This window comes from Notothenia coriiceps, unplaced genomic scaffold (assembly GCF_000735185.1).
Source record: "Notothenia coriiceps isolate Sejong01 unplaced genomic scaffold, NC01 NC01_scaffold00036512, whole genome shotgun sequence".
Lineage (NCBI taxonomy): Eukaryota > Metazoa > Chordata > Actinopteri > Perciformes > Nototheniidae > Notothenia > Notothenia coriiceps.
The window spans coordinates 293,726-320,355 of record NW_011369213.1 but is presented as its reverse complement, the minus strand read 5'-3'; the positions used below and the strand labels follow the sequence as shown (position 1 = coordinate 320,355).

Here is a 26,630-nt window from a genome sequence, read left to right as displayed (position 1 = left end):
ATCTTTGGCATGCCAAAGATTTTGCCACCGCTCCCGAAGTTGCTGCCGGAGCCTGAGAAACTCCACCGGCGGTCATACGATGGCTTAAGATGCCCTCACGAATGGCCCGATGTTGTTACGATCAGAGCCGAATTTGAACATTTCCTTAATCGTGTGTCCATCGGGTGTCAATTTCGGGACAGTGTGACAGGGGCTTTAAGAAATGGTCAGAGGCCACATTCAAAATGGTTCCAATGATATAAAACCTTGACCTGTATGTGTTATATTGTCCCATGTTGTCCATGAAAGTGTAGCTGAGAGGCTATTCTTATTCCTAGTTCTAAATTTGGAAACTAAATTAATGTCATTCAGATTTAAAGTTTTAGGGGCAAAAAAAGGCAAAGAGGTTCCCTCAGGACAATAAAACAAAAGCCCTGCATGCAGTTTAAGTTATGATGGCCCATTGAATGGATAATAAAGCTTCTAATAAAGCTACAGCGGCAGTCTGGACAGACGGTCAGTGATCTCCCCGCAGGGAGAATAGAAGTTATTTTACAGCAGATTGCCTCACACTGCCCACACGAGCTAATTATACAGACTATTCATGCGAGTCATGTATGGCAGAATTGTATAATTACAAAGACCTACATTACTGTGATAATGTGCTATGTGAAAAACTGATGGAGATTTGGGTTTTACAAGTAATACGAGTTCATCCATGCACAGTACATTTTCTCTAGTTAAGAATTAATATACACTTATATTAATTGTATTTTCACAATGTTTAAAAAGTTAAATTGTCTCATTTTTAAATTACCTCATCAATAATTTGTTTGGATGAAAGTAATCTCAGTAGCTCCTCTGGGGAATTGGATTGGTTTTAAGTGAGGCAGAGTATCTGTGGGAGTAGTTGATGTAGAGGTGAAAAGGCCATGTCAGAATGTGAGTCACAAAGTGGTGGCAGTGGACTCTTTGTGTTAGGCATTACACAGGAAGTACGTCCCTGACAGGACTCAGCTCAACTCTCAGATCAAGGTCAGTGAGTGCTGCCTTGGAGACCTAACAGCGTCGCTAAGGACCACTTCTAAGACTGGCAGACAAGAGGGGTGACGAGGCCAAATCAACACACATATAAATGCAGACAGATCTCCTTACTTGAGTATGTTGAAATGCATGCACACAAATACTTGAAGGAAGCAAAAGTACTTCAAAGTTTCATCTAGAGGCAGAGTTCATTCAAGTTGAAGCACCTTACCAAAAAAACCTCACCGTTGCGTGAACCCGGCCTTAGCAGTGAACACAGTTGGCAAGGTTCCCTTATTGCTTCAGTAGTGACTCCTATAGGAACTTTCATTGTTTTTACCAGAAAAAACTTTTGCCTTCAGGTGGAAATGAGCAGATGGTGTCTCCAAGTGTGTGAGAGGAGGCAGATGTTGGTCTCCCTCCGAGCCAGCAGTGGGTCAGTGGCTGCAATGACTGTGTTACACAGAGAATAAATGGACAACAGCAATAGCCCCTAACACAGCGCTCACTAGTTGAAATGCTGCTGACTCATGAAAAGCAGTCCTTGTACCATTGAGGACGATGATGATGATGATGATGATAATGATGATGATGATGGCAACAGCTGTTTTCCTTGCATCAGTGGTGACGATAACTAATGACACTTTCGCCTGCCAAAGTTAACTTGGCTAGTCTGAATCAAAAGGGAAATGGATACTCTAGGTTTCTTTTGTTTTTGATCTGGTTTGGTTTAACAATGCAGAAATGAACAAAATTGCGTTTGTGAAGGAACAGGGCGGGAGATTAACCTATAGAAGTCGTTATCATTATAGTAAGGTTGCGGTATAAAATGGAAATGGATATATATCAGCAGAGAAAAAAACACTAACCAAGCAGCATTGAGCAGATCGCAAGTCCCTTCTTCTCCAGTTTATCTTAAATTAGGTTTTTGATTTCAATATTTTTGAGAACTGTATTTTGTATAACATGTTCTCTAAGGTCCAAGATTACTGCCTTTAACAGCATTAGAGATTGAATAAACAAACAACTCAACGTTGCCTTGTCGTAGCACCCTGTACTTGTTGAACCCATAATAATCTCTTCTCACCACTTCATGCAGCAACATCATTTGTTTAGCAGTCGGATACTTAATTACTTATTATACTCAGTGTATCTTCTTCATATGAAACAAATCAGTTGTTATTTTTGTCTTTGAAGTGTAGAAAGTGTTTTTAGCATGAATTTTCACATTACAAGAAAACATCTTTCTTAATGGCATGCTGTGCAGCTCTTTGCCCGACACCCTATTGTATTCCTCTAAGTGATTATTTTTTGCTGATCTTATCACTCCAGTAGTATTCACAGCTATTTAGTTGTGTTGCTCTTTCTCTAATGGTTGAATAAAATATAGAACTGGACAAAATGTTCTGGACAAAATGCTTCAGCAGTCACTGTTTTGATCTACTTGCAACTTTTCTCAAACTCAGTGTCATCACATGCACACCAGGTAGCCGTGAGCCAGGAACAAGTTAAACTTCTGCACACTGTCAGCACTGAGGTTCTTACAGACATGTTTTGGTCAGCAGCTGTGTGTATTCCATGCTGACAGTTGAAGAGAAATCAATTCACTGTGTACATTAACCTAAAAAATAGCCCACAATGCAATTTTCAGATAACTATTCCTTGACATTTTTCCGATTTTCCGTCTGCTTTTCTTGGTCGGGGCTTGAATTTGAACTTGCCAGAAGTTTACTTCATTAGTAACCATCGGTGGCAGCCAGTAGGATTTGAACTGGAGATTTTGTAGTTTATAAACAAACATCAGTAAGCTCTTTGTGCACAACAGGCAGCAGGCCAGGGGAGTCAACAGAGAGTGGAGAGAAATGTTTAGTTTACGGTTTTTAAAATCTCACTGGTCAGAGTGACTTCTTGAATGATATGATGTTCAATTAATCACCATACTGTATACGATCAAAATGAGCTTGTTCCGATAAATCTAACAACAATTAATGCTGGATTATTTTTGTTTGTCTCTATGAATTACATGTTTCCCATGTCTGAGATTGATCAATGGACTGGATTTAAAGCTAAATGGTTGGTTGAATAGCCTGTTGGATGTCATTGGCTGTCATTGCTTGGTTGAATTATATTGGATTTATTTAAGACTGAGATGGGAGCTTGGGATGAGATTCCCCAGCCCAAAGGCCACACATACAGATCGACTAGAGTTAAAGTATCAGTCTAAATCCCAACTGACGACTATTATTGACCAAGTAAATGCATGGTCTTTATGCAAGAGCCGCCCACACAAACTATTGCACCGATCAGCTACGTGTGGCGAACACAGCTGCATCTGCTTGACTAACGTTTGCTTTCACAATTGCCATGTGCATGTGGGAACCTCCTGCTACGACTGGCACTGCTGTCCAGTCTGCTCATACAGACCCCATGTGTTTCTGTGGGTGGTGGTGTGAAGGGGGCTCCAATGTGAACAATTATCTTCAAACCCCCCATGGACCACTTTTTGTTTCTTTTTACTAAATGTGGGCTGATAGTTGTGCTAGAGTGGGGTGAGGCCCTTAGGAGCATGTAGGAAAATTATCAGTTCATTAAACATGGGTTAAACGGACAATGGTAATATTTTAGGGCATTATTCTGCTTTTCCAATCCCAGTTTGTACGTGCTAAACGCATGACTACTCAGATATATGGACCAAAAAATGAAATCGGAAGTCTTATAAGATTCATTATCTTTGGTATAACAAAAACGACATGCAGTTTTAAACTCATACCCAGAAGTTAATGTTTCCTCTTACAGGAACATTCCTTAATTTAAACTAAACCATGTCCTATTAAGCACAGTTCAGAAAGTCTTCCAGCTATATATACGTTTCAAATGGAAAAAATGCGATGAGCTGCAAATCCATTTCTAACTTGGTTTGTTTCCCTTATTTTTACACAAATATCAAATATATAATATATCGAATGCAGACTTTTACTTCCCTTCTATTTTACTTGAGTCACAGAAACACACTGACAGCACTGCTATCTGTCTAAACACTGAAGGTTTTCAAGCACACGTCTCAGTGTTTTGTGTTATACTTTTTATTTTTTTCATATGAAACAAATCAGTTCTTTCAATGTCTTTGAAGTGTGAAATGTCTTTTTAGCAGGAATTCTCACAGTACATTCAGTTAATGTTGATCTGAAAGAAAACATCTTTGAACTTGGCACTTAGAAAACAACAACAAAGAATTGTCACCTTTATTGATTTAGAACAAAATTTACAAAGCCATTCAAACAGTCATTTTTTTTAATACTCATACATTTTTTAAACTCAACTGTTGAGAATATTCAAAATACTCTTTTTAATGTTGCTTCTCTTTCTGTTTGTACTTACAAATATGTACATTAAAGTCTCAGTGTCTTGGCACGTATCGTCCCACTGACTCTCCATAACTGGTTATAAAAACCTTTTTTTAGTGTTTTATTTATATCTCTCCACAATGTTGGCACTCTGTTTAGCGCTCCTATCTGTGAGAGCTGGAGTGTCTGTCTGTGAATGCTCGCTGTGCTCAGATGGATGTCCCGTGGCTGGGCTCATTGGCTTTTGGGATGGGTCGTCCTGGCACTGGTTGGTAGGACATTGGCATGGGTGTCTTGACTGGGCTCAGCCGGAAGAGCCCCCCATTGGGCGCCCTGTGTTTGCAGCGGATAGAGGGCATGGTGGCACTGCTGAGGGGCAGGGGCAAGGTCCTGCCAGCGGATGCGCCCAGTGTCCTTCCTGCCCCACGACCCTCCTGGAGGAAGGTGGTCACAGAGAGACGTGACGGGCCCCGATGGGTTGGGTAGTCCCGGGCAGACAAGGCCTCCAGGGACTGGCTGGGATGCATGCTGCCAATGTCCAGGGCAGAGATCTCGATAGACTGGCCTGGCAGCTGCTTGTGGGCCAAGTCTTCGTCCAGGAGGCTGCTCAAACGATGGTGGACCTGCTCCAGGTTCACCTCTTTGTCCTATAGATAGATGGAAAGAAAGGCAGAGCCACAGAGTGTGTGTGGAATAAAAGAGATTGTAATGGGAGGGAGAGCATGAATGTAATTAAAGGGGAGTGTGATAAAGAATAAAAATGAATGTGCAGTGAAAGGGTTGAGGAGGTTATGAGAAAGAATGGGACGGGGATTGAAAGTGAACAAAGAGAAGGGTATAGATTAAAATGGTTGTTTCATTATCGGCATCATGATCAGTTTACATGCAATGTAGTCTACTGTTCAGTTGTTACTGAAATAACACACTGGCTAATTTCCTCTTTATTCAAGAAAACCCAAATATAGGCTATAGATTAATTATATATTAGATTAAAGCAGCCAACATCAAGAGAGACATTACCTTTAAACACTAAATCTTGAATATAGGGTCGTAAAAAGGTAATGTCTCTACTTCTGGGATGAACTTAAATGAAGATGTCTCTTCATGCAGAAGTGTTTAAATGTTCTCCACAATTAAGTGACCACACATCTGCATGAAGAGCATCTGCTGTTAACAAGACAGGCTCCAATGAGTCAGACTTTGTGAGACACTAACATTTTAATGAAGACAGAGTAGTTAATGTCCCTTGACTGTAGTAATCTAGATCATATCGAAGAATCTTTTTAATTATTCTTCTCTTTCAAAAACATACATCAATGAAGTAACACAAATATGGGAGAGGGAAGGGAGAAGCCAAATAAAAAAAACTGTTATCAGACATATTTTGGCTGCACCCTGCCCTCCACACTGTATCGATCATCATGCAAACATTGAAGTCGAGCCACACAGAAGACAAATAAACAGGAGAGACCATGGGGTGGGATGACAGATGAAGCAACTACAATCTACCCCTGCCCGGCCACATGCCCCGCCCCTTTGCCCTGACACAGCCAATGACCATCCAGCACAGTACGTCAGGCCTCTCCTGACCTGTGTCAAGAGCCTCCTCCCAGTCTCTCTCTCTGTCTGTCCATATGTGCCGCCTCCCTTCTGGTGAAGCGCTTGTTATTTCATTATATGTCAATGGACCAGAAACTCTTTCCAGACCATAATCCTTAGTCACCTGCTGAAGATCATAGACAACGAAACATTACCAAATGGTCCTTTGAATCCGGACATTGACATATAATTGCACTTTATTACTACTAAATAGGAATAAAAGCAATAGTTTGACATTTTGGTAAAAGCTCTTATTTGCTTTTTTTTCTTAAACTTAGATGAGGAGATTTAAACCAATCACCCGACTGATTGTTGAGTAGAGCGCTGAAAGGAAAGGAGCGATTTAAGGCACCTCTGATTCTAGTCCCATTATTTATTTTCAACAGTGCTAGCCAAGAAACTGCTTTCTATTGCCTTAACATCTCCAGCCTCTTGTTTAAGGGACAGACATGAGAGAGGTATCAATCTCCTTATCTAACTCCCAGCAAGAAGCAAAAAAGATTTCCCTAGACTGTCAAACTATTTCTTTAAATGGCTGATGTGTACAGGTTAGCAGAAGGTTTTTGTTTGAAATGGCTGTCATAATGTCCACATACTGTGTGTTTGTGCTGTCATGGTGCTAGCATGGCTATGTACAATTACTGTCACACTACTGAAACTTAAATAAATATTTAACACTCATTCCACACAGGTTTGAAATGCAAAAAGTTTGAGAAAAACAGCTGCTGTGGTCAGCTTTAATTAAGCACAGATGCCATCCACACTTTACTTGTCTTAGTCCAACCAAACTGTCAAAATGTGTAAGCTATTTAATTAAATAATGAAATAAAACGGAGAAAAGCAACAAAGTATAACATTTTCAGAGTTTGAATCTATATTTTAAGCTATGAATGACATGTATGATTATTGGGTTGTAATTAAAACATTTATTTTGGGTCAACACAATGTAAAAAACGGATTATTTTTAATCAAATGCTCAGTCTATTTTTTAACATTCTTTGGATTCAACAACAAATGATGACTAATCATTTTGGCATTACTGAGAATGCAGATGGACAGTGGGGTATTCGGGGGTTTCGGACAAATGTCTTTGTACTTATTTCTGCTGTCAAAAAAAATAAAATGTATAAAAACTTTTTATCGTCACATTTCAAGCCGAGAGGATGAGTGTTTGTTCGCTTCAAGACATCTCTACAAACACAATAATTATCGAGCACACAACCATAATTAAACCCTAACAACACATTTAACACTTCCTATGGTCTATAGATAATTAGTGATGTCTGTTTTGAATCTAACATGACAGCAGTATGTGGTAATTATGAGAGCAGCTGCGCACAAAGACTGAAATAGAAATCAACAGCAGTAAGTCTAACTCTCGTATGCATAAAAAAAGCATGGGTAGAGTTTGATTTACTGTGTGTATTTTCAGGACAGGACTGGGTCTTTAACAGGTGTCCTCAGCCAGCGTTTCTTATTGTTGGACTGTCAAGTCAAACAGGCAGGTCAAGGCTCAGATTCTTTACTATCTGCGATTGCTCACACTTTAGTTTAGGGATCCATGTCAAGCCTTAGTTGTCTGGACGCCTCATGCAGAGGGGCTGCCCAGTCGACAGCAGCGAGGTGAAGTCAGAGCTCTAAAGCATTAAGACTTGAATGGATTGGCTAAAGAGAGCTATTGTACAACTGAAGCACTTATTGACTCAGAGGTACAATGTCAGTATGTGGTTTTGAATTTGCAATTCAACATTTAAATTGACTGTAATCACTTCAGCTGCAGTTTTCTCACATGAGCACCAGAGACTGTGATGGTTTCATGTGTCAGTATGAGAGAATCACAGTGAGTGTGTTTGAGAGAGAAGTCCCTAACAAAGCACCCCAACCTCTCTCCCAACATGAGAAGGAATGAGTAGATTGATCACATGATGTCTGGACTATCATCAGGGGCACACCTATTATAACTGGGTATACTGCAGCTCTACTAAATCGGGGCTGGCGTCAGCGCCTGCTGGATCCATAAAGTAGAGTGTGGCAGTGGCATCTCTGGGCAGGACCGGGGGGCCCGGGGGTCTGGGTCTCGACCGGGGCCTTGGTGGGGCAGGGGGACCCGTGGTGGCCACCATGGCCCGGTTCTGGGTTAGCAGGCTTGGGCCTGGGCCCTGGCCCGACGAGGTGTCGGTGGTCACCTCTTTGGGCGTCTCTCTCCGGCAGGGGTTGCTGTTCCACCAGGTCTCCAGCGCCGCCACCAGCAGGGCCAGCAGCAGCCCGGCAGCCAGGATGCAGAAGACGCCGGCAAAGCTTTGGAGACGCAGCGCCCGTCCCTCCGGCTGGTTGTCTGCGTGGCTCATCAGGTCACAGCGGCCTTTCCTTGGCCACCATTTCTGCTTCAGGATGTCAATGTCACCTTTTTCCTGAAGCTCCAATATCCTGTGTAGAAAAAATACAAATAAGTTATTTCACACGAGTGGGTGCAGAGGGTCATGTAATTGCAACACAGCGGTCTAATCCTACAATAACATTAGTTCGGACATGTTCAATTCGAATGAATCAAATGACAAAGCTATTTGGGTCGAGAATCCGCTAATTTAATTTAATCTTCAAAGTGCAACGAGAAAATCAATATAACTGCTCTGCATGACTATAATGACATGATAATACTGTGTAGCCGTTAATGTACTGCATGAGTATTGATTGTTAGCTCACTGAAGACTAGTCCCACGTACTGAAATATTCAACTTTGGGACATAACTGTAGAATAAAGGAATCATTCAAAAAATGCCTTTAATTAAACTGCCACGTATAGCAGCGCTATGCCACTATCTCAGCCAAGCAGTCCCCACTCAGCCCCTGGCTTAAGTTTTGAAGCCCAACACATTGTATTTGGGAAAGCCAGAGGAGAAGCCCCAAAGTTAATATAATGCCATTATCACAAGCTTCAGTTTGCACAGCAACAGATTTTAAGACGTATTCAACTTTATCCAAACACTAACAAGAGCTCAAAAAACTGTGTACACGAGGCAAATAACAATAATCAAAGCTTTAGGAATATCTGTTTTGACAAGCTGTATAAGTGTAGAATCAAAGATGATCAAATAATACAGTCTTCTAGTTATCGTACCAAGAGGAATGGATGGATGTTTTGGAGGAGAAGGATGACAGCCGAGTAAAAAATGGGTCGAAACGCCAAACTGTCCCATCGGAGCGGTTAGCTTTCTGCACTGTGATTATTCAACCTCTTCAAAAGTGACTGGCATATGTGGTTGTGCGCAAGCCTGTACTTGAATTCAAAACAAAAAGAAACACTCAGACTCAAAGCTTGACGTTTATAAACACTCGAAAAACCCTTTAAATATTCACTTTTCTTCCCTGCAAGTCATGTATTTAAGGGTTTCACCGAGCACTGTTTGTTGTTGACAGGGTAATCAATCATCTAATTTCACATGGTCTTTGGCCTGAATTTATATTTTTAGTTTGTGGCCTTGATTTTAAATTCATTCCTATCAATCTTGTAGAACGGCACCGAAAATGTTCGAGCAGCATATTTCTGTCTTGTGTCTGGAGGGATAAAACAGATTAAGCAAAAACAAAGGACTAAAAATACGAAATATTTAGGCCAACTTCTCAGTCTGCCTCTCCAAGAGAAACTGCTGCAAAATGTCATTAGTCAACATGAATACGAAAACTACGTTTATTACAGCTTGGATTTCATTTTCATAGCTCTGACCCTCTGTTTTGTCAGTTATAACTCTGTACTCGCAACCAATATTCATCTGGAAAAATGTGGCCACTGCTGAAATTGGCAAAATGTATGAGCAGTCATCACACACATTGCAGATAACAACCCTTGAGTGTTTAAACTTGTTTAGAGGAGAGGGCTAAGGGTAAACTTATGACCCAAGACTTCTACTGATTGAGCTTTGCTGTAGTTGTGTGTGGTTTTCCTGTGGAATAAAGCACTTTCGGTTTCACCTTGTTAAAAATAAATGCCCGCTTGTGCCTAATTTTTTATTCCAAATCTCAGAAGTTGTCATGTTAGCTGTTTAAACCGATGGCCAGTGCCTCAAAAATCAAACCCAAGTTGTAATATTGTGTATTTTATCTAAATTATATTAATAATTTACACTGGAAAAATCGAGAAATTGTCGTTTTCTTGGACCTTGATGTGAAGTTAAGATTTTTGATAAGCTTTGGGTATTGCAATTTTACACGTGTACAAAAGTAGCTTAATTCAACTGATGAGTGCTATGTGAATACATGTAAGCGATGTGATGCAAGTAGCTCTCGGCCACTTTAATTTGTTCAAAGTAGCTCTCAGATGAAGAAAGTTTGGAGACCCCTGATTTACAGGATAAAACCATCAGTAAAAAAAAGGTCAGCTGGTTCAGTTGCTGCACAGCTAAAAAACCTAATCTTTTAGTCCTTATTGAATACGTACTTCTGAGAGAAGAGGTCTCTGTAAGGACTGCCGTGCTGCAGGGCCATGCCGTAGCCTCGGGTGCTCATGCTGTTTCCTGCTACTGTCAGCGTGCAGTCGTCATCTGTCAGAGCGGCGTACTCCACCACCGCCATGTCCCACAGAAAGGCATACGACTCTTCCTTTGCCTGTCCACAAAGACATAGACAAAGGATAAATACATGACTGATGTGTTAAAAGCAGAGACACACTAGCTGAGCGAAAAAGATCTGAGACAAATATTGTACCGTAGACAAGAAAATACAGAAAGATAAAGCACACACACAACCTAAACTACACAGCCCATGATTCTGTAGTCGTCAATATAAACATGAAAATATGTTGTTGTTAAAAATGAATAATGATTTACTTTAGTTTTATGGCTAAATCTGCACATTTGTGAACTCCCATGCACCCAAACATCATGAGTTGTATCACCATAATGTAAACAACATTATCTACACCAACAATGTTTTTTTTGTCAAGTTAAGTCTTTATTTCCGACTCCTTGAACCTGTGTCCCTGCGTTGGTGAAAGTGTTTTGCACATCAAGAATTTTCATGTTAAAGTAAAAGGAGAGCAACAGTAGAGCTAAATATTTGCACAGCAATTAGCATAAACATTTTGCCCACTCATTAGAGTACTTACTGAATAGCAAAACGATAGATAATTAAAACATATGAAAGCTGAAAACCTTATTTATTTTCCAGCTTTGCATTTCTCTGCAAGTAGCATATTTTCAGAGACGTGTTCATGTGCTTCAGCCTGAAGCGCACATTGTGGACAATATGTAGAACCACCCCAGCTGTAAAACTGTCTGAACTCCTGGACTTTTTTGTACGCACTTCTCTTGCTTTCTTCCCTGTTCTTGTCCCTACATCCTACGTCTTCCGGATTGAGACTGTGCTCTAAAGAAACACAGCCGAGTAGCCTTTTCACCTCACGTCTCATTAGGAATACACAGGCCTCTTTTAAAGGAGGATGGAAAGAAGGCATCAAATATTAAATCAGTTGCACACCAAGTTTTTGAGAATAATTGAAAACCCTCACAATTTCGATAGATAGAATATATCGCTTGGCTCACATGCCTCCATGAATCAAGAATGGTAATTATTAAAGGGTAACTATTATCACAGTGTCTTCATACCTGGCGGTGAGACAGCAAAAAGCTGAATGTAATTATAATCAAGGATGTGCTCATGTCTGGCCGGATTCTTCTCTCTCTGAGCTGGAGATAAATAATATTTAAGATAATTTATTTAGAGGCATTTCCATTTGATTTAGGGAAAAGCAATTCTTTTAACTATCTTCCTGCTTCATGCCATGGCTATATTTAATTTATGGGTTTCCACAGAAATGATTATTTAAATAGTTAGCGCTTCAGAAAAACTGATTAGATTAATGCTGACTTTTCACATTGCATAGTCCCCCTGTGTTAGGTGAATGTTACTGTTCAATTATATAACGTTTGCAAAGAGGCCTTCAGAGGTCCAACATCAGCAACATGCATTAAAGGTGTTCTGACAACATGTCATTTATAAATAATAAAACAGATCGTCACCCGCTTGATTCCCTCTGATGGGCTGGAGACAGAGTTCTCGAAGGCGTTGTTCTTGTTGATGGTTTTCCAGAGTTCAGCGAACGTGCTGTCCTGCTCCAGAGGGTTGGTCCCTTTGGCCTGGAAATACTCGTACACCGCAGAGTCCCTCACAGTCCCGTAGACCAGGTCCACCTGTTTGGACAGGTCCTGGAAGGACCTACAGTCAAGGATACATCAGCAGGTTAAGTTTAATTATTGTAAAGTACATGTATTATAAACACAGCATGACTACATCTACAGAGAGGGGTGAAGGGCTAACCAGCCATAATCGGGTACATAAGTATGGAGTGAGTTTTAAATTAATAATTACAATTGTGTTCATTAAAAAGTCATTAGCCCGAATATAAACAAATCTTTGAGAGTCCATCATGTTCCAATCCAATTGAATGTTTGGTTATACTTGGATCCCAGACTGTGCCTTTACTTTAACAATATCCTAATATGTTGTCATGATACTGTGTAAATGTCTCATACCATTACTTTCCAAATGCACAAGCTGTGCATTTTAGCTGCCAAAAAAGCTGTTATTGCCTACAATATGTCCGTTTGTAAAATATAAACCTTTTCTTTGTGCACATATGAAGCAAAAAATCACAGACAAGCATTAGGTTGAATCAGAACATATACACTTACACAACAATTACTATAAACTGTAAAATCACCATCTCCCTTCTGCTATGAATTACGCTTGTGTTCATTTCACAAACGTTTTAGGCTTATTTAATTCCATACTTCACTCCTTACAACATAGATCCATAAACACAACTTTTCACTGTCAAAGCATAACATACAGCGACAGTCAATGTAATTGAATGACGGTTGAGAAATAGTTAAAAACCAGATAGTATCACTAATCTAGTGGATTCTTAACAGGGTTTGAACATTTCTGATGGTGTCCCACTGATGGCAGACTGACACTGACTGTAGAAGACAATTATCAACCGACTCTTGTCTTCGCACATTTTTCCATCAATTAAAAATTCTAGTTTCTCTCTCTTGGATCACTCCATCCAATCAGTAAGCCGAAAACAACCATCTCCCTCTCTAGTGTACATTTGAGCCAATCACCAATCATCATCGTGCTCCATCACCTAAATGAGCTGCACCTGTAGTGTGCCGCTTGCTGTTCTGATGCCGAAGCTTTCCCCAGCAGTTCACAGTGATGATGACCAGGTTAAGATACTGACAATTATGGGGTTCATCCACATGACCAGGCAATATCCTCTAATAGACTGCACCAAACTATAATGTCTTATCATGAACAATACTTCATATCTAAAATGCTGATTATGCAGATGCTGTGTGGGCAATAAGAACTGAGGGTCCTTGCAAAGGCTGTATTGTATATGTTGATTTTATTGCCAATTTTGTACAGCATCACATTTTCTAAATGCCAATGTGGTTGCAATTAAAGTTTGCTTCCAACGTCATTTGAAGAGCAATCTACCCAGAAGATTACTTACCTCTTTGACTGGTATTAGGTTGATGTGTTTGACAAGCTGCTCCTTGCCTTCGCTACATTTCTTGAGAAAATCAATACTAATTATAATATCAGAGTAGCAGCAGAATGTTAATGCTAAGATTGTCTTCTTGGCAATTCTCTTTAAAGTAAGATAATTTAATATGGCTAAGATAATGATGTTCCACTAATTCAACCTTTAATGAGAAGCCTATGGTGTAGCATTGGTTGTTGGTGTTATTGTTGCAAGGGCTTTGAGCACCAGGAAAAGCGCTTTATAAATGTAATGTATTATTATTATGGTCTCCTTTTACTGCACAGAGTAACACATGCTGCTTTCACTTTGTCTAACAGCTTACTCTAATGTTACTTCTCAAGCAACTACATATGTTGAACTATAATCTTTAGGCAAAGAAACATGATAAATATTGAAATCCAAGAGCTGGAGTGAATATAATTAATAAAAGAGATACAGCTTGTGTAAGAACAATCATGAAAGACAATACTAGGGACATTTAAAAAAAGGAAAAATCAAAGTTCCATAAAATAAAATGATATTTTGCAAAGAACATTTGTCACCTATTTGTTCTTGTTTGTTTCTCAAAGCAGTGCAGCCAACACTTTGATTCACAATCAATACAGTGAGGTCCAAGCTGGCCCTCTGTTCATTAGCTGTAATGGCTGAACAAAGATAGAAAATAAATACACAGATGGATTCAACACACACACACACACACACACACACACACACACACACACACACACACACACACACACACACACACACACACACACACACACACACACACACACCCTATTCTTCTCCCTCTGCAGTGCACAGCAACACAGGGTTTCTAAAGAATAGTCCTCTCTTGTGCATGCCATTAATTTCCTCCGAGGCGTTATTATGTAATCAACGAGGCTAAGTGGCTGGCGCCGTTATATTTAGCTTTATAAATGAAGAATTGGCCATAGACGCAACGATTAAAGCAATATTAAAAACAAAAAACAAAAGAGATCATCCAAAGAGTTCGCCTAATTATTATTAATCTATTCAATATCCTGGAGGACAAAAAAGTTATGAAAGTAATCTGACGTCTCGGTCATTCTCACACTCACTCAAGAGAGGAACATAAAAGTTTTATTGCCGAGTGGAAGAAACAAAACAGAAAAAACGGTTTCACCTCCGTGTCCCGAGGTGTAGGCGTTTTGTAAAGGCTTATTTACAGGAAGAGCAAACAAAAGGGGAAAAAGCCATGCAGTGTTTAAAGAAAGTTTCTAATATGTAAATGCTGGCACAAGTAAACTATTTTCAGATCAAGTACAGTAGTTACATGTTCCCAGTACACCAGCATGGGCTTAGAAACTAGAATAGGCAATCACCCATAAGCACATACAGTAGTCAGTGGGAAGCAGGCTCTCAAACATACCCTGCAATTGGTTTTAAAGGAGTTTATAACATCTCTGAACATGGTGTATGCAGTATTTCAGTGTCCTTACAATGAATTACGTGTGAAAGAAAGTTGATTCCAATAATACAAAATGTTTTTGTTTTTTTTAGCAATTGGAGCTTGACAGCATCCCCACTCAGTTTTTTAAGATTTAAATCATATCTGTCAGAATCTTTCCAAGGTTTGGACATCGGATTAATGACAAACTGCAGATTCTTTCCTGACATAGATTTGCCAACTAGGGAGTACTTTTCAAAGTTCGCCAATGTTGGAGATATCCACCCTTCTCTGTGAGGCAATTCATTGTATTGAGGACTTTTGGTCGCTGCGTATAATTAAAACCTAGATGATCAAATGCATAAAAAGAGACGTTAATAGACGATATTGCCAAGAGGGATAAAATGATTGAGCCTAGAAGTGAGCAGTTAGGGAACCCTCCAGGTACTGTGCATCTGGAAAGGAAGATTAAAAACGTGCTTTTTGTAATAGAGAAATTCATATTCTCACCATGTTAAGCTCTCATACTTTAGGATCAGACAGCACAACCTTTTAACCTCGACCACCACGACTCGGCACCTGTTTTTGCGGGAATTGAGTTAGCATGTCAGCACCTCCTGTCATTTTCCAAGCAAACTTACAGTCTGCTCACTTACATGCAATTAAGTAATCGGCTTTCTCCAGTAAACCAACAAACCCTGGTTTCCGCAATCGGGGATAGGGGATTAGAGAAACCTGATTTCCCCAGTTAGATTTCCTCTGGAGACGGCAGATTTCTCTGCAATGTATACGTGCATCCGGTTTTCTAATCTTCTTTTTAAAAGTACACTCATGGGCGTAGTTTCCACTGGGGACAGGGGGGACATGTCCCCACCACTTTTCAAAATCCCATTTGTGTCCCCCCCCACTTTTCAAATGTGTTTATTATTATTTTTGTACGCAAGAGAGATTTCAACAATAAGGAGAGGGTGAGCTCTCTCCTGTCAGACTGAGAGGCTGAGATAACGTCAGTTTAGGTGAAGTAAAGGACTCGCTGAGTGATTAGATTGTTAACTTTAGTCTAAGTTATCTCAGTGGCTCTCAAACGGTTTGGTCATCTATGTAAACAAATATTTCCATCTATTTAATATAGTTGTTCAAAATAAGTTAAGAAATAATTCCAATGTCAGTAAAAAAAAAAAAGTTTAAAAGGGGAGTGGTTAGTAAAATATGCATAAATAAAAAGAAAGAATGCAGACTAGGTAAGATAAAGATAGGAGAGAGGAGTTTATCAATTATGTGTTATTGGTTGTGAGCATATTCTAATGGTTTTTGGACTATTGAAATATATACAGTTCTGTTATATGAGTGTTGAGAGCTGTATCCATAAATCTCTTAATTTTGCTCTCAAAGTGCACCAGATTGATGCTTTTAACTTCAATTTAAAGACAAAAATCTCCTAATATATTTGTAGAAAGGCAGGAAATTGAATTAAATAGAGAAAAATGTTTCATTGCGGAGGACCCTCTGTTTTGTCCCCTCCCCACTTCTCAAACCAAAGTTGAGTACACTTGTGCATGACGGGAGACTGCAGACAGCGAGAGTAACAGCTGAGTGGCTAGATGAAAGGAGAAAATATTACAGAGTGATGCGTCCTTGTGTTTAAATGGATTCCTTCCAAAGCCCTACTAAAACTGAAACTCATTTGCTGCCTGCAGGACTCTTTATGAGACGTTTCCTTTGATAAACATTTGCCTATTTGTTCAACAGACTTTTTATTTTCTATTAGACAAATAAAATGAGTGACCCATATTTCAAAATAAGGTTAGAGATAATGGAGATCCCCTTACTGTCTTGCTGCATGTATACATCGTTTCACAGTCACAAGGTTACTAAGGTGCATGTAAAACATTTCTCAGATTACCATGTTCTCCAAGAGAATGGTAAAAGCAGCAATGGCTATACCAAACACTACATTGCCCATTCCTGCATCGGACATCCAGTCAAGTACCATAGGAAACAGGTGCCGCCTTTTATGGAGATAGATTAAGGAAAAGCTCGATTTAACCTGAGCTTTCAGTGTGTCTGTGAAAAGGAAAGGGCTTATTGTTAATTTAGTAGTTAGGGAGGAGGTTTCCTAATCCTATTCACAGTCTCGACAACAAAAGATTGTCAAGAAATGTGTCCGCAAGTTTTACACTCTACATACATTTAGCAGTGTATTCTTCCACAAAGATCATGTTCATGGGAAGTAGGGCAGCATAGTTAATTTAAATGCACAGCTACTAAGTGAGACCTGATGCTGGGCAATTCAAAAAGTGTCTTATGCATGCTCAGCAAGCAATGGAGTATAAAGAAAGGTCTCTCCTACTTAAGTTTGAAATGCTGTTTGAACAAACCTATTAATACTAAGGCTTCACGCTATGGATGGATACAGATAACCAATAATTAGCTGCTTGTCAAATGTTCATTTATTTTTGCTGGTAAATGTAGTTTAATTAAGTTCAAAAATATACTTCAAAGAGCATTTAGTCTACACATTTAATTAAATGTTTCAACAAATCTGTTGAAATCTGTCGAATCCGTTTTTTCTATTTATTTGAATGTCAATGTATTAAAACAGAAAACCTTCAGCTGCTGTTGTAGAAATTCCCATCATATGTATTAAATACAAAAATAATAAATGCAATTGACATAATTAAACTATAATGCAAGGACTCTGTCTACAGTATGTCTAGTCCTTTGCATAGCTTGAGAAACACACATCCTATATCCTTCATACTGTATTCATACTAATTTGGTGCGATTTGGACACGCAACCATTTTCAATATGAACACAGTTAGCGTTCTGTGCAGCAGCGTGGGGGGGGCTTTGCAGACTGTGTCGAGCACATGTCATTCAAATTGGGCTTTTATAGGCCGGGGCTCACTGACTGCAGTTTACTTTAGCTGATGAACGTTGGATGTTCTCACATTAAGTGGATGCTGGATACTAAATGAACTCTTCTTTACTTCAACACCATTCTAGCATTGCAACTGCATTTTCTTAAACGTTTGCCCTCTTCATTCATAATGTTACCAGAGGCAAAATACCTCCTCTAATTTAATCCACTTCTTACTTTATAACCACTTTGGTTATGTCAAAGCCAGTGACTAATATGCCTATTTGGACATAATCCGCTTAGTGTATTTCACTGGTGGTTTTGACTGCGAGGAGGACATAAGCAATTTAGCTTCATTTAATATTGTATTAATTTATGCGAAAATATTGGTCCCTTGACAGTTGATCACTTCCAGGACATTTGACTGGTCATGAAGTACAGTACCTCTCAGGTTTAGATATGCACAATGAATTTAGTAACGCCAAGGGGTGAATCCCACACAGGCTACGAGTTCTCTCTTCACAGGTGAGCTGTGTGCTGCTTAGCATGCGTCCCCTGTCCTCACATGTCCACATGTGGCTATTTGTTTAACAGAAGACGGACCCAATGCAATCAAATGCCTCTCTGGCCCTTCTTCGGGGAGCGACAGCACACCAAATTGGATTCACTGACACAAAGCATTTGGACTGAGGACAGGCTAGTTGTTGGGCTGCGGGTCAAAAATTACAGAAAAAGCAGACACACCAAACACCAACTGCAGCTAATGAGAGATGCACTCAGATAAACCTTCAGACTGAGCTACAACACTTCATCTTGTAGACACATTATTAAACAATGTACTGTATGATACCTCAAGATCATCAAACACCTATGTTTGTTTCCAGCAATGAAATACCCTTATATATAATAAACACATCTGGATATATCCAATCAAATTATGGGGGCGTAGGGTTAGACAGAAGTGAAGTTCTCTGTGGCCTGTTACAATAGCTGCATTTTGCACAACACAGGGTTAGGGTTAGGGTTAGGGTTAACTGCACTGTTGGCAGACATGTTACCTTTTGGGTAAATAGGCACTGGCTTTAACAAACAAGAAAAACAGAAGGTCAGTTTCTGCTTCATCGATTCAGATTGTTTTGTGTGTCTTTTTTAACTCTCCATTTGACAATGTAATTGAAAGTGAGCCAAGGGCTAAATTGTTTTCAAAATCTGATAAAATAAAAAGGATAGTGATGGTAAAATACCTGTCTTTCTTTCTTAAATCTCAGTGTACAAACCATTCAGGAAGCAGTTTGTCATTTTAATTTGGCGCTGACAATTGTTTCATGGCCACCAGCTGTAGGTCATATCAGCTGTGTGTAATTAATGTTAATTCCGTCAGCACCTTAGTAACATGCAAAATAAAATTGTCTGGGTGTTGTCAGGTTTATGTGCTCCTGTAGCTCACTCAGCCAGAGATTGTTTACGAGGGAAAAGAGAGCATCACTCTGTGACTGTACAGTAGTTCAAACAACTGCAACAGAGTGAGACGTCTCCTCTCTAGTGGATTGCATTCTGTCAATTTTTAAGGAGTCACATTCTTCCACTTGTGAAAAATGAATCAAGTTTTAAGAGACTAAATTAATTTGAAGGACTTGGATTTGTAACGAGACAGCTTTACAGTATGTACTATTCCCACTGTGACAATAATCCAAACACTACAAGTGTCATTTCTGTGTGTTGGGCATTCAAGGTTAAATACCACAGAATGAAAGGACCCTAACTACAACTTACTTAAACATCGCTGTAACTAAATTTTCCAGTTGATTCCCAGTAAAAAGCTCCCATTTTGTGGCTTACCGGACAGCGTTGTCCATGCGTGACACGGTGAGGTAGGCTGCCAGGTTAGCTGTGTAGGACGAACACACAATCAGGGTGAAGAGCCACCAGCTGCCCATGACGATACGCAGAGCCACAGATCCCAGGATGGAGTCACTGCCTGTGGAAGACCAAATATAAACCAATGGGTATATTAACTAAAAGCAGACACACACGTGGTCATAATCATCATTAGCCTTATTATGTACTGCACAGGATTGTACATACTTTGAAATGCAATCCCACTTCAGCAACACATTAGTATAAGTTATGCATCTGATGTCGAAGTGACAAAGTTCTATTGCTGCCAAAACGTGTAGGTGCGCGTTATTACTATTATCAAGGTCTTGTGGACTAATTGTATTGTTTTAGTTAATTCCTTTATTGTTTTATGAGCGGGCCAATAAACAGAAGAACATCTTGATTCCTTATGTTTTGAATGACTTTGATTATTCATTTCAAACAACTCACTGAGAAAACACACATTGAGAGTTCTGTGTGTGTATTGTAGGTTGTTTCAAATCAACCTCTGCTTTTTTCTTTAGGTTTAAAAAATATGGCATGCTTTATCAAAAATCTTTAAATATATTCTACTTCTGAAACTCACACATTTAAATTCAACATGCCTTTTGTTAGGGAATAATTCTCCTTTACTCCTAGATATCTAACCTTTTTGCCAACTCTCGGTCACAAATGGTTTATGGTTGTGAGAACGCTGGAACACTTCCTTCTCGGTGTTTGTGGACTCCAAGGTGTAATCTTGGAGGCCATGAGGGTCAGACAAGTGATCCAGTGTTCCCAGATGTTTAGGCTATCTCCCACACTATGTTGATTACTCTCTGTGAACCTATTAAAAGGTCTAGCAAAAGAGAGGCGCTTCAGGATTGACGTGGCAACTCTCCCGTGCAGTCAGAACCTCTGGCAGCTGTGATTTGTGATGTGAATTCTCCGGCCGAAGCTCGTAAATAAACCATCAGTGTTTGACATCAAAACTCCTGCTCGTCCCGTTTCTCCTTCATGAGTCGGTGACTCCCACTGCATTGCTACACAGAAGTTTCCCCCACACCTTTAAAGTACCAGCTATTCTATGTTAAAGCTAATGCATTTTTTCCTCATAACAGTCATATTTGGATATTACACTGGAGCAGTAGAACATATGCAAATGTTGATTTTGTGCAATTTCTGTAACTCGTCATCACTTCTTTTCCCAAGAGCTTAGTGTAATAACAAATAATCTAGCCTCAAATGTGTCTTGCCCACTTTTTTATATTCTATTACACATCCCAAACCAATTTTATGTAAGAGTGTAGTACTTATTAATATTCATTGTTCTCCTTGTTTTTTTAATGTTCTTCCCTTCTTGTCTTTAAGCCTTTGCCCTTCCTTGTTTTCCTTGAGGGAAGACGACTGGTTTGTCACTAGCGTACTATCTTAATTTTCTTTCTCTGTCATATTGACTCTTTCTCTCCAAATATCCAACTGCTTATGAGGTGCATGAGAAAAATGTCAGCACATATTCTAAGTTTGAAGAGTAAAGCTATAGAAATGTCATCTGAGAGATCCAGGAGTGTGAAATATAATGAAAAAATATTTGTCTGAAAATGTCACAATCAACACAGCTGCGCCCTAAGGACAGTTTGGGAAAAAACTGAAGGCCTTGTCAAATGCAAAGCACTCCGGCGTCAGTCATTTTTATTACGCATGGCTTTGACTGATTTCTTAAGGTCATGGAAATGTGCATCTTGAAACTTTACGTGTTCCTACACTACTGCAGCCGTGGTCTGTGGTCAGTCTCTTTCTTCTTCAAAACACTGATTTATCTCTGTGATCAAAATGAAAAAGCATTACTTTCATCAAGTTCTCCTAGGCGGTTTTAGATGATTTCCTACCTCTCCCTGACCTTCTTATAAAACAAAAGAATGGCAGTCCCAGTTTGAAAAAGCGATGAGAGTGTCTGTGGGTGGACGGTTTAATCTGCGTGAACATGCAACAGAACGCAGCCAAGTGTTGGCATATTAAGCTCTCTGACAGTGCCACAATATGCATCAGCAGTCAGATCCATATCAAAACCACCTACGTCACACCGAGAAAAACATTCAATCCACTTGATTGAAACCAAAAGTGACGACGTTGGAACGCGAGCCAAAAACAAGGAGAAAAAAAGACATGGAATTTAGCTTCTCTTGAAATATAGTGTGTGTTGGGTTAAAAACGGCTCACAGGCAGCGTGCCAGACTTTGATAGATGCTGTTCAGGCTTTAACATCACTTGCTGAAGTAGTCATTTATCCAAACCGGACATACCTGGATCACCACCAGACCTAAAGATGGGATATCTCCTTGACAAGGGCACCTTTAGAAAATGCTAGGGTGGGCGTTGTGCCTCAAACTGACTCACTACTGAATCAGCATTTGTTGCATACTGACGTCCACATGTGCATCTACATTTCTTTTTGTTTTGAATTGTATTTTCTTAATCCCTTGAGGTAGTTTAAAAGAAAAATGCTCCTTGTTTTTCAGCCTAGATTTTACTATTTAACAACGGCATGGCTAGTGCTTGGTACCATATACAGTATAGTACTGATAGAGGTCAAGAGCAGGCAGGCTTTCATTGATTCAGAAGTGACACAAATGTTTACTAGTAAGAGGTTTTGGTAGAATGAAACCCTGCCTAAGCTTAACCCACCACTATATGAGGAATCAACGAGTGGTGATTGGCTGTCCGTGGATTTTGTGGAGTCCGTACTAAAGTTATATCACCCACCCTGTTGCACAAAGGCACCGTAGACGATCCAGATGGCGCTCTGTAGTGATGTGGAGACAGAGGGTTGCGGGGGTCCTCCTGCAGTGTTCTGGCAGCGCACCGCTTGGATGCGCCTGAGCAGGAAGATCATGATGCCCACCACAGGGATGGCTGCGGCAATGCACGCCCACACTGCCAAGTCAAATGGTGCCAGCAAAGAGAAAATGTTAATCTTTTCCTCTGACTTGCGCATCAGGATTCCCACTGAATAGTCCAGGTAGCGCTTGCTGAAATCCACGACGCTCTCACGCTCCGGGGTGATGGTTATGGCTGAGATGGCCAAATCAGCTCTCTGTGGAAAGAGAGTCACATGCTTTCATAACTTGAGATTTTAGAACGACAACATATATTTAAGACAAAGAGATGTTAGACATTGAAAGAGAGTCTAGCATATTGGACCTCCATGAGATGGTTGGTGTTATCTCATTGTTGAGTTTTTAAAATGTGTGGTTGACTTTAATATCTCTAGAGAAATAAACGTTGGTGACCCTGTGGCCCCTTCTCTTGTTTCTCCATCATGCTTGCTTTTCAGTTTTTAAATGAGCTTTCATTTAACTTGACTCCCTCCTCTAACAGAAACTAACCTTTATACTCTGTCTTTTTCACTTAATATTCATCAAGCCACTGTTTTGACTGTCAAATTGAAAGAATATGTTTTTATTCCCAATATGAAGTAACCTTTGGATTGTTAATGCTTTGACTCGAGATTCACTTTCAGTCCACACTTTCAATTTTAAAATGCATTTATCTCTCTCTGTCAGACCCAGACAGGCAATGTCTCTGTGCAAATTCATGCTCTCAGCAGGAGGAACCCCTTTTGATTTTCTGACACAATGATCCTTCATCATCATTCTGTCATCTGCTCAGTACGTTGTTGACTTTGAACCTAATAACTATGGAGATCATTTGGCCTGCGTGAAGGTTTTAATAATGGAGTGCTTTCTTTTCAATCTGGGAATTGGGTCCACATTTCTTCTCCCATCTGCCTTTTCTTGATATTTTATGTGGAAAGATATGTGTGACAGTGTATGTACCTTGAAATGTCCTAAATCTTCAACAGAAAAGTTAATTAAATCACCTTTATGAAGATATCACTGTACATTAGATAGAGTTCATAAAACTGAGATTGATATAATTAATTTAGTCGTTATGTCTAAAAAACTTCTAAACTTTTATTTCCATCTTAGGGAGTTCAGTTCCTATTATCATTATGAACTTTAAAAGCTTTAGTTATGGTCTCAAACTTCTGAAATGCAGAAATCAGAACCAGATAAATTGATTTGTGATGTCACCCACGGGAGAAAACGGATGTGCAGACAGAGACAGTTGGCCCCTGCAATGTTTGTCTAATCTTTCTCCTTCCTCTGAGCCTTATAATTTGGAAACTATTTCAAAACAAGACAATGTGGCCTGACTCCCAGAAAAAAACCGATTTGGACTGAAATCTGGAAATTGATTGACAGAGATATAAAGAAAACACACTGACCTTGCCAATGAGTTCTCCAATCATGCCATTCCAGGATCCATTAGGGAGAGCTGAACCATACTTCCCGTCTCCCACTTGGTAGATGTCATACTTGAAGCCCAGGACCTTTGCCAGGGCGTCCAGGACATCAATGGAGAAGCCCTTGTATCTCTTGGGTTGGCCCAGAATATTCTCTCCCACCATCACAAAAGGCTCTTCCTGTTTGAAGGAAAAGTGTGCCTTTTGTAGAAGACATTACTGACCAGGATAATGCTGAGGAATGTGAGTGTGTGAGGATTTTTCTCTAAGCCTGCGATTTATCCTCAAACTTTGGAAAAGAGTAGAGCATGTGCACTTCATCACAGGCACGTCATTTATCACGATGCACCATAATCTCCTCGGGGCCAGTTTGGCGACCGAAGCGAGGACACATTCAGTCATCTTAAGAACTTTAAGGTGACACCTTTATGAACAGCTTCTGAGGTGATCTAAGTTAAACTTCATCTTAATAAAAATAGTTTCCTCAGCAACCGTTGACCTGTAACACATGGCGCCATGGCAATTGCTATGGTTCATCAGCGTGGAAATTGCCATTTTAAATACATTGCACCCAGCCATGGTTCTTCTTTATGGTTTAAAATATCAGGGCAGAATTAAAAGGGTGAAGGAGGAGTAAAGAGAGCTGAGGAAGACAGAGGAGAGAGACATAGAAAGAGAGGGGGGTGTTAAAGTGGGCAGGGGCAAATGACTTGATTAAGTGACACTGCCAGGGGAGAACCGAGCAGAACGTATGTGAATAAATACGGTGCAGGTAAATCATGTGTGAAGAAGAGGATAAACGAAGAGAGAGCGAGGGAAGTGACTGCCTCTGCTAGAATTGGTAAAGATAGTTCAAGAAAAACTGCTGCTCTATGGGATTGATTTTAACGGCCTTCTGTTCCTCTAGATTCGCAGGACAAGATGGAAAAGGTGACCTAAAACTCCCTCTTCTAAGTGAGAAAAACTGTGTAAAGTATATATTAGATGTCTAGTTCTGCAATTTCCTGTGTTGTCCTTATTGGTCCTCCAGCTTACTTTGATAACAACTTGTAAAATCCGGTAGAACTAAGCACATTTTTTTATCACAGTCAATTATCAAATAGGAAAACCTGTTTCCAACTCAACTGAGGTAAGAAAGGGGCAGTTCTTTAAGACTATCATAAGATAATTATTTACCGCCATGTTTTGCAAGAATCTCTGCTCTGCTTGCTGCTTTATACTTTTATTCACTCATTATTTATTGTAAAAAATCTGCAGGGAATTGTAAGTGTCATTAACAGTGGCTAAAAGTCAATCATAAAAAAGGCAAAGTACTTTATTATTAACCATAATTAATTCATCAGTCATTAAAGTACAATTGACAGTATCATGTTTCTTTGAGTGTGTAGTTCACTGAGAAGCTATTGCTTAATCTGTGGGTGTAAAGAACCACCTAATAGATGTTTGTACTGGGGTGTTTGTTTTCTTGCTCAGATATTTGCCTACTCAGGTCAAGTGTTAAAAGACTCAGTATACTCCCACAACTTACCAGTAATGTTACAATCTTCAGCGTCACTCCTTGCATGCCGCTCTCGATGCGATTTTCCTTTAGGCTACCATTCATACCACGAGTGTTGTCCCAAGACGCCAGCTAATAGGGAGAAAAAAAAGTCAGATAGATGAGAAAAAATTGATAAAAACGGGGCGGTTCACAAAAAACACCTTATTATTAAACATTGAATTGCAGTAAAACAGTAAGAGAAATATAAGTAAGTTATCATTGTGCTGTAAACTCATGGTTTGTGCTGGGTGTATGAGGGTTAAATTAATGGGGTTCAGTTTATGTGAGTGTGACTTTAAATCTGGGTGGAGATTCGCGGGGTTTATTGATGTGTTAGAAATAGAGGGGAACATAAATTAACGTCATTGAGATTGAGGAATCAGGAGAAGCCACTAGTAAGTGTGATTATTGTACTGAATGTGATTTAATGTGTATGGGATATGTGTGATCCTAATTGTTGTATTGTTGTTGTCCTTTTTCTTCTAAGGTTAACAACCTATTTAGATTTGATTAAATCATCAAAACTAGGAGTTGTTTCCGTCCATCTTGATTCCACCGATACTGTCGGTACAATCATCATGTCCTGCATTTTCTGTGACAGTCTTTGCTGAGCCACAAATGTTTTTGTTAACATCTGAGCTAGTTACCAAGACAACAAACACTGGCTACTGGCCATTAGTATGCTATTAGGACCCTCTATTCAAGCTCCTCCACTGAGTGCTGCGATGTATTGTCCCTCTTTGTAGCTAATGATAGTATGATTAACCAGTAATCATATAGATGGAGGTGGTGATGATGAGTGGAAGGAGCAAAAATACAATAATGATGATGAGGACTTTAAATAGGTCATACTTATAATACCAATTCAGACTAAAAAACAAATGCAAAAAGTAACACAGTGGCTTGAGTTTTCTTTCTTGAACCAGTCCCTTCTTTTAAAACTCTCTTTCCGCACTGTCAAGGTTTTGAGCTATGTCTGAAGACGTGAAGCCAATGTTTGTTAAATTCTTAATCAGTGCTGCAAGCAGGACAAGGATTCTCAAGGATTCGACAAATCATTTGGAGTGGTCAATGAGATTTGAGCTGACAGGACAAGAATGGTGGCTCCGGGCCAAACGACAGACACTCTGGCCCCCACAGCCCTCCCTCAGCCTCCCCCCC

The 26,630-nt window shown here is 39.8% G+C and overlaps 1 protein-coding gene across 3 annotated transcripts in view; it reads right to left on the bottom strand.

Annotated features, from left to right (window-relative positions):
* Positions 1 to 4,079: 4,079 nt before the first annotated feature.
* The window catches only part of LOC104963912 (glutamate receptor ionotropic, delta-1), a 98,516-nt gene continuing 75,965 nt past the window's right edge, over positions 4,080 to 26,630 (bottom strand). Inside the window, exons 7-15 of one of the 3 annotated variants that reach the window (XM_010792596.1) lie at positions 25,458 to 25,559; positions 23,912 to 24,109; positions 22,387 to 22,717; positions 19,606 to 19,744; positions 11,960 to 12,155; positions 10,381 to 10,547; positions 8,132 to 8,372; positions 5,937 to 6,072; positions 4,080 to 4,993 (exon numbers count right to left, since the gene is read on the bottom strand). In XM_010792596.1, the coding sequence (XP_010790898.1) occupies positions 4,581 to 4,993; positions 5,937 to 6,072; positions 8,132 to 8,372; positions 10,381 to 10,547; positions 11,960 to 12,155; positions 19,606 to 19,744; positions 22,387 to 22,717; positions 23,912 to 24,109; positions 25,458 to 25,559 (1,923 nt within the window). In that variant the 3' untranslated portion in view covers positions 4,080 to 4,580. The remainder of the gene's footprint in view (positions 4,994 to 5,936; positions 6,073 to 8,131; positions 8,373 to 10,380; positions 10,548 to 11,959; positions 12,156 to 19,605; positions 19,745 to 22,386; positions 22,718 to 23,911; positions 24,110 to 25,457; positions 25,560 to 26,630) is intronic. The other 2 variants (XM_010792597.1, XM_010792598.1) reach the window with 2 other exon arrangements.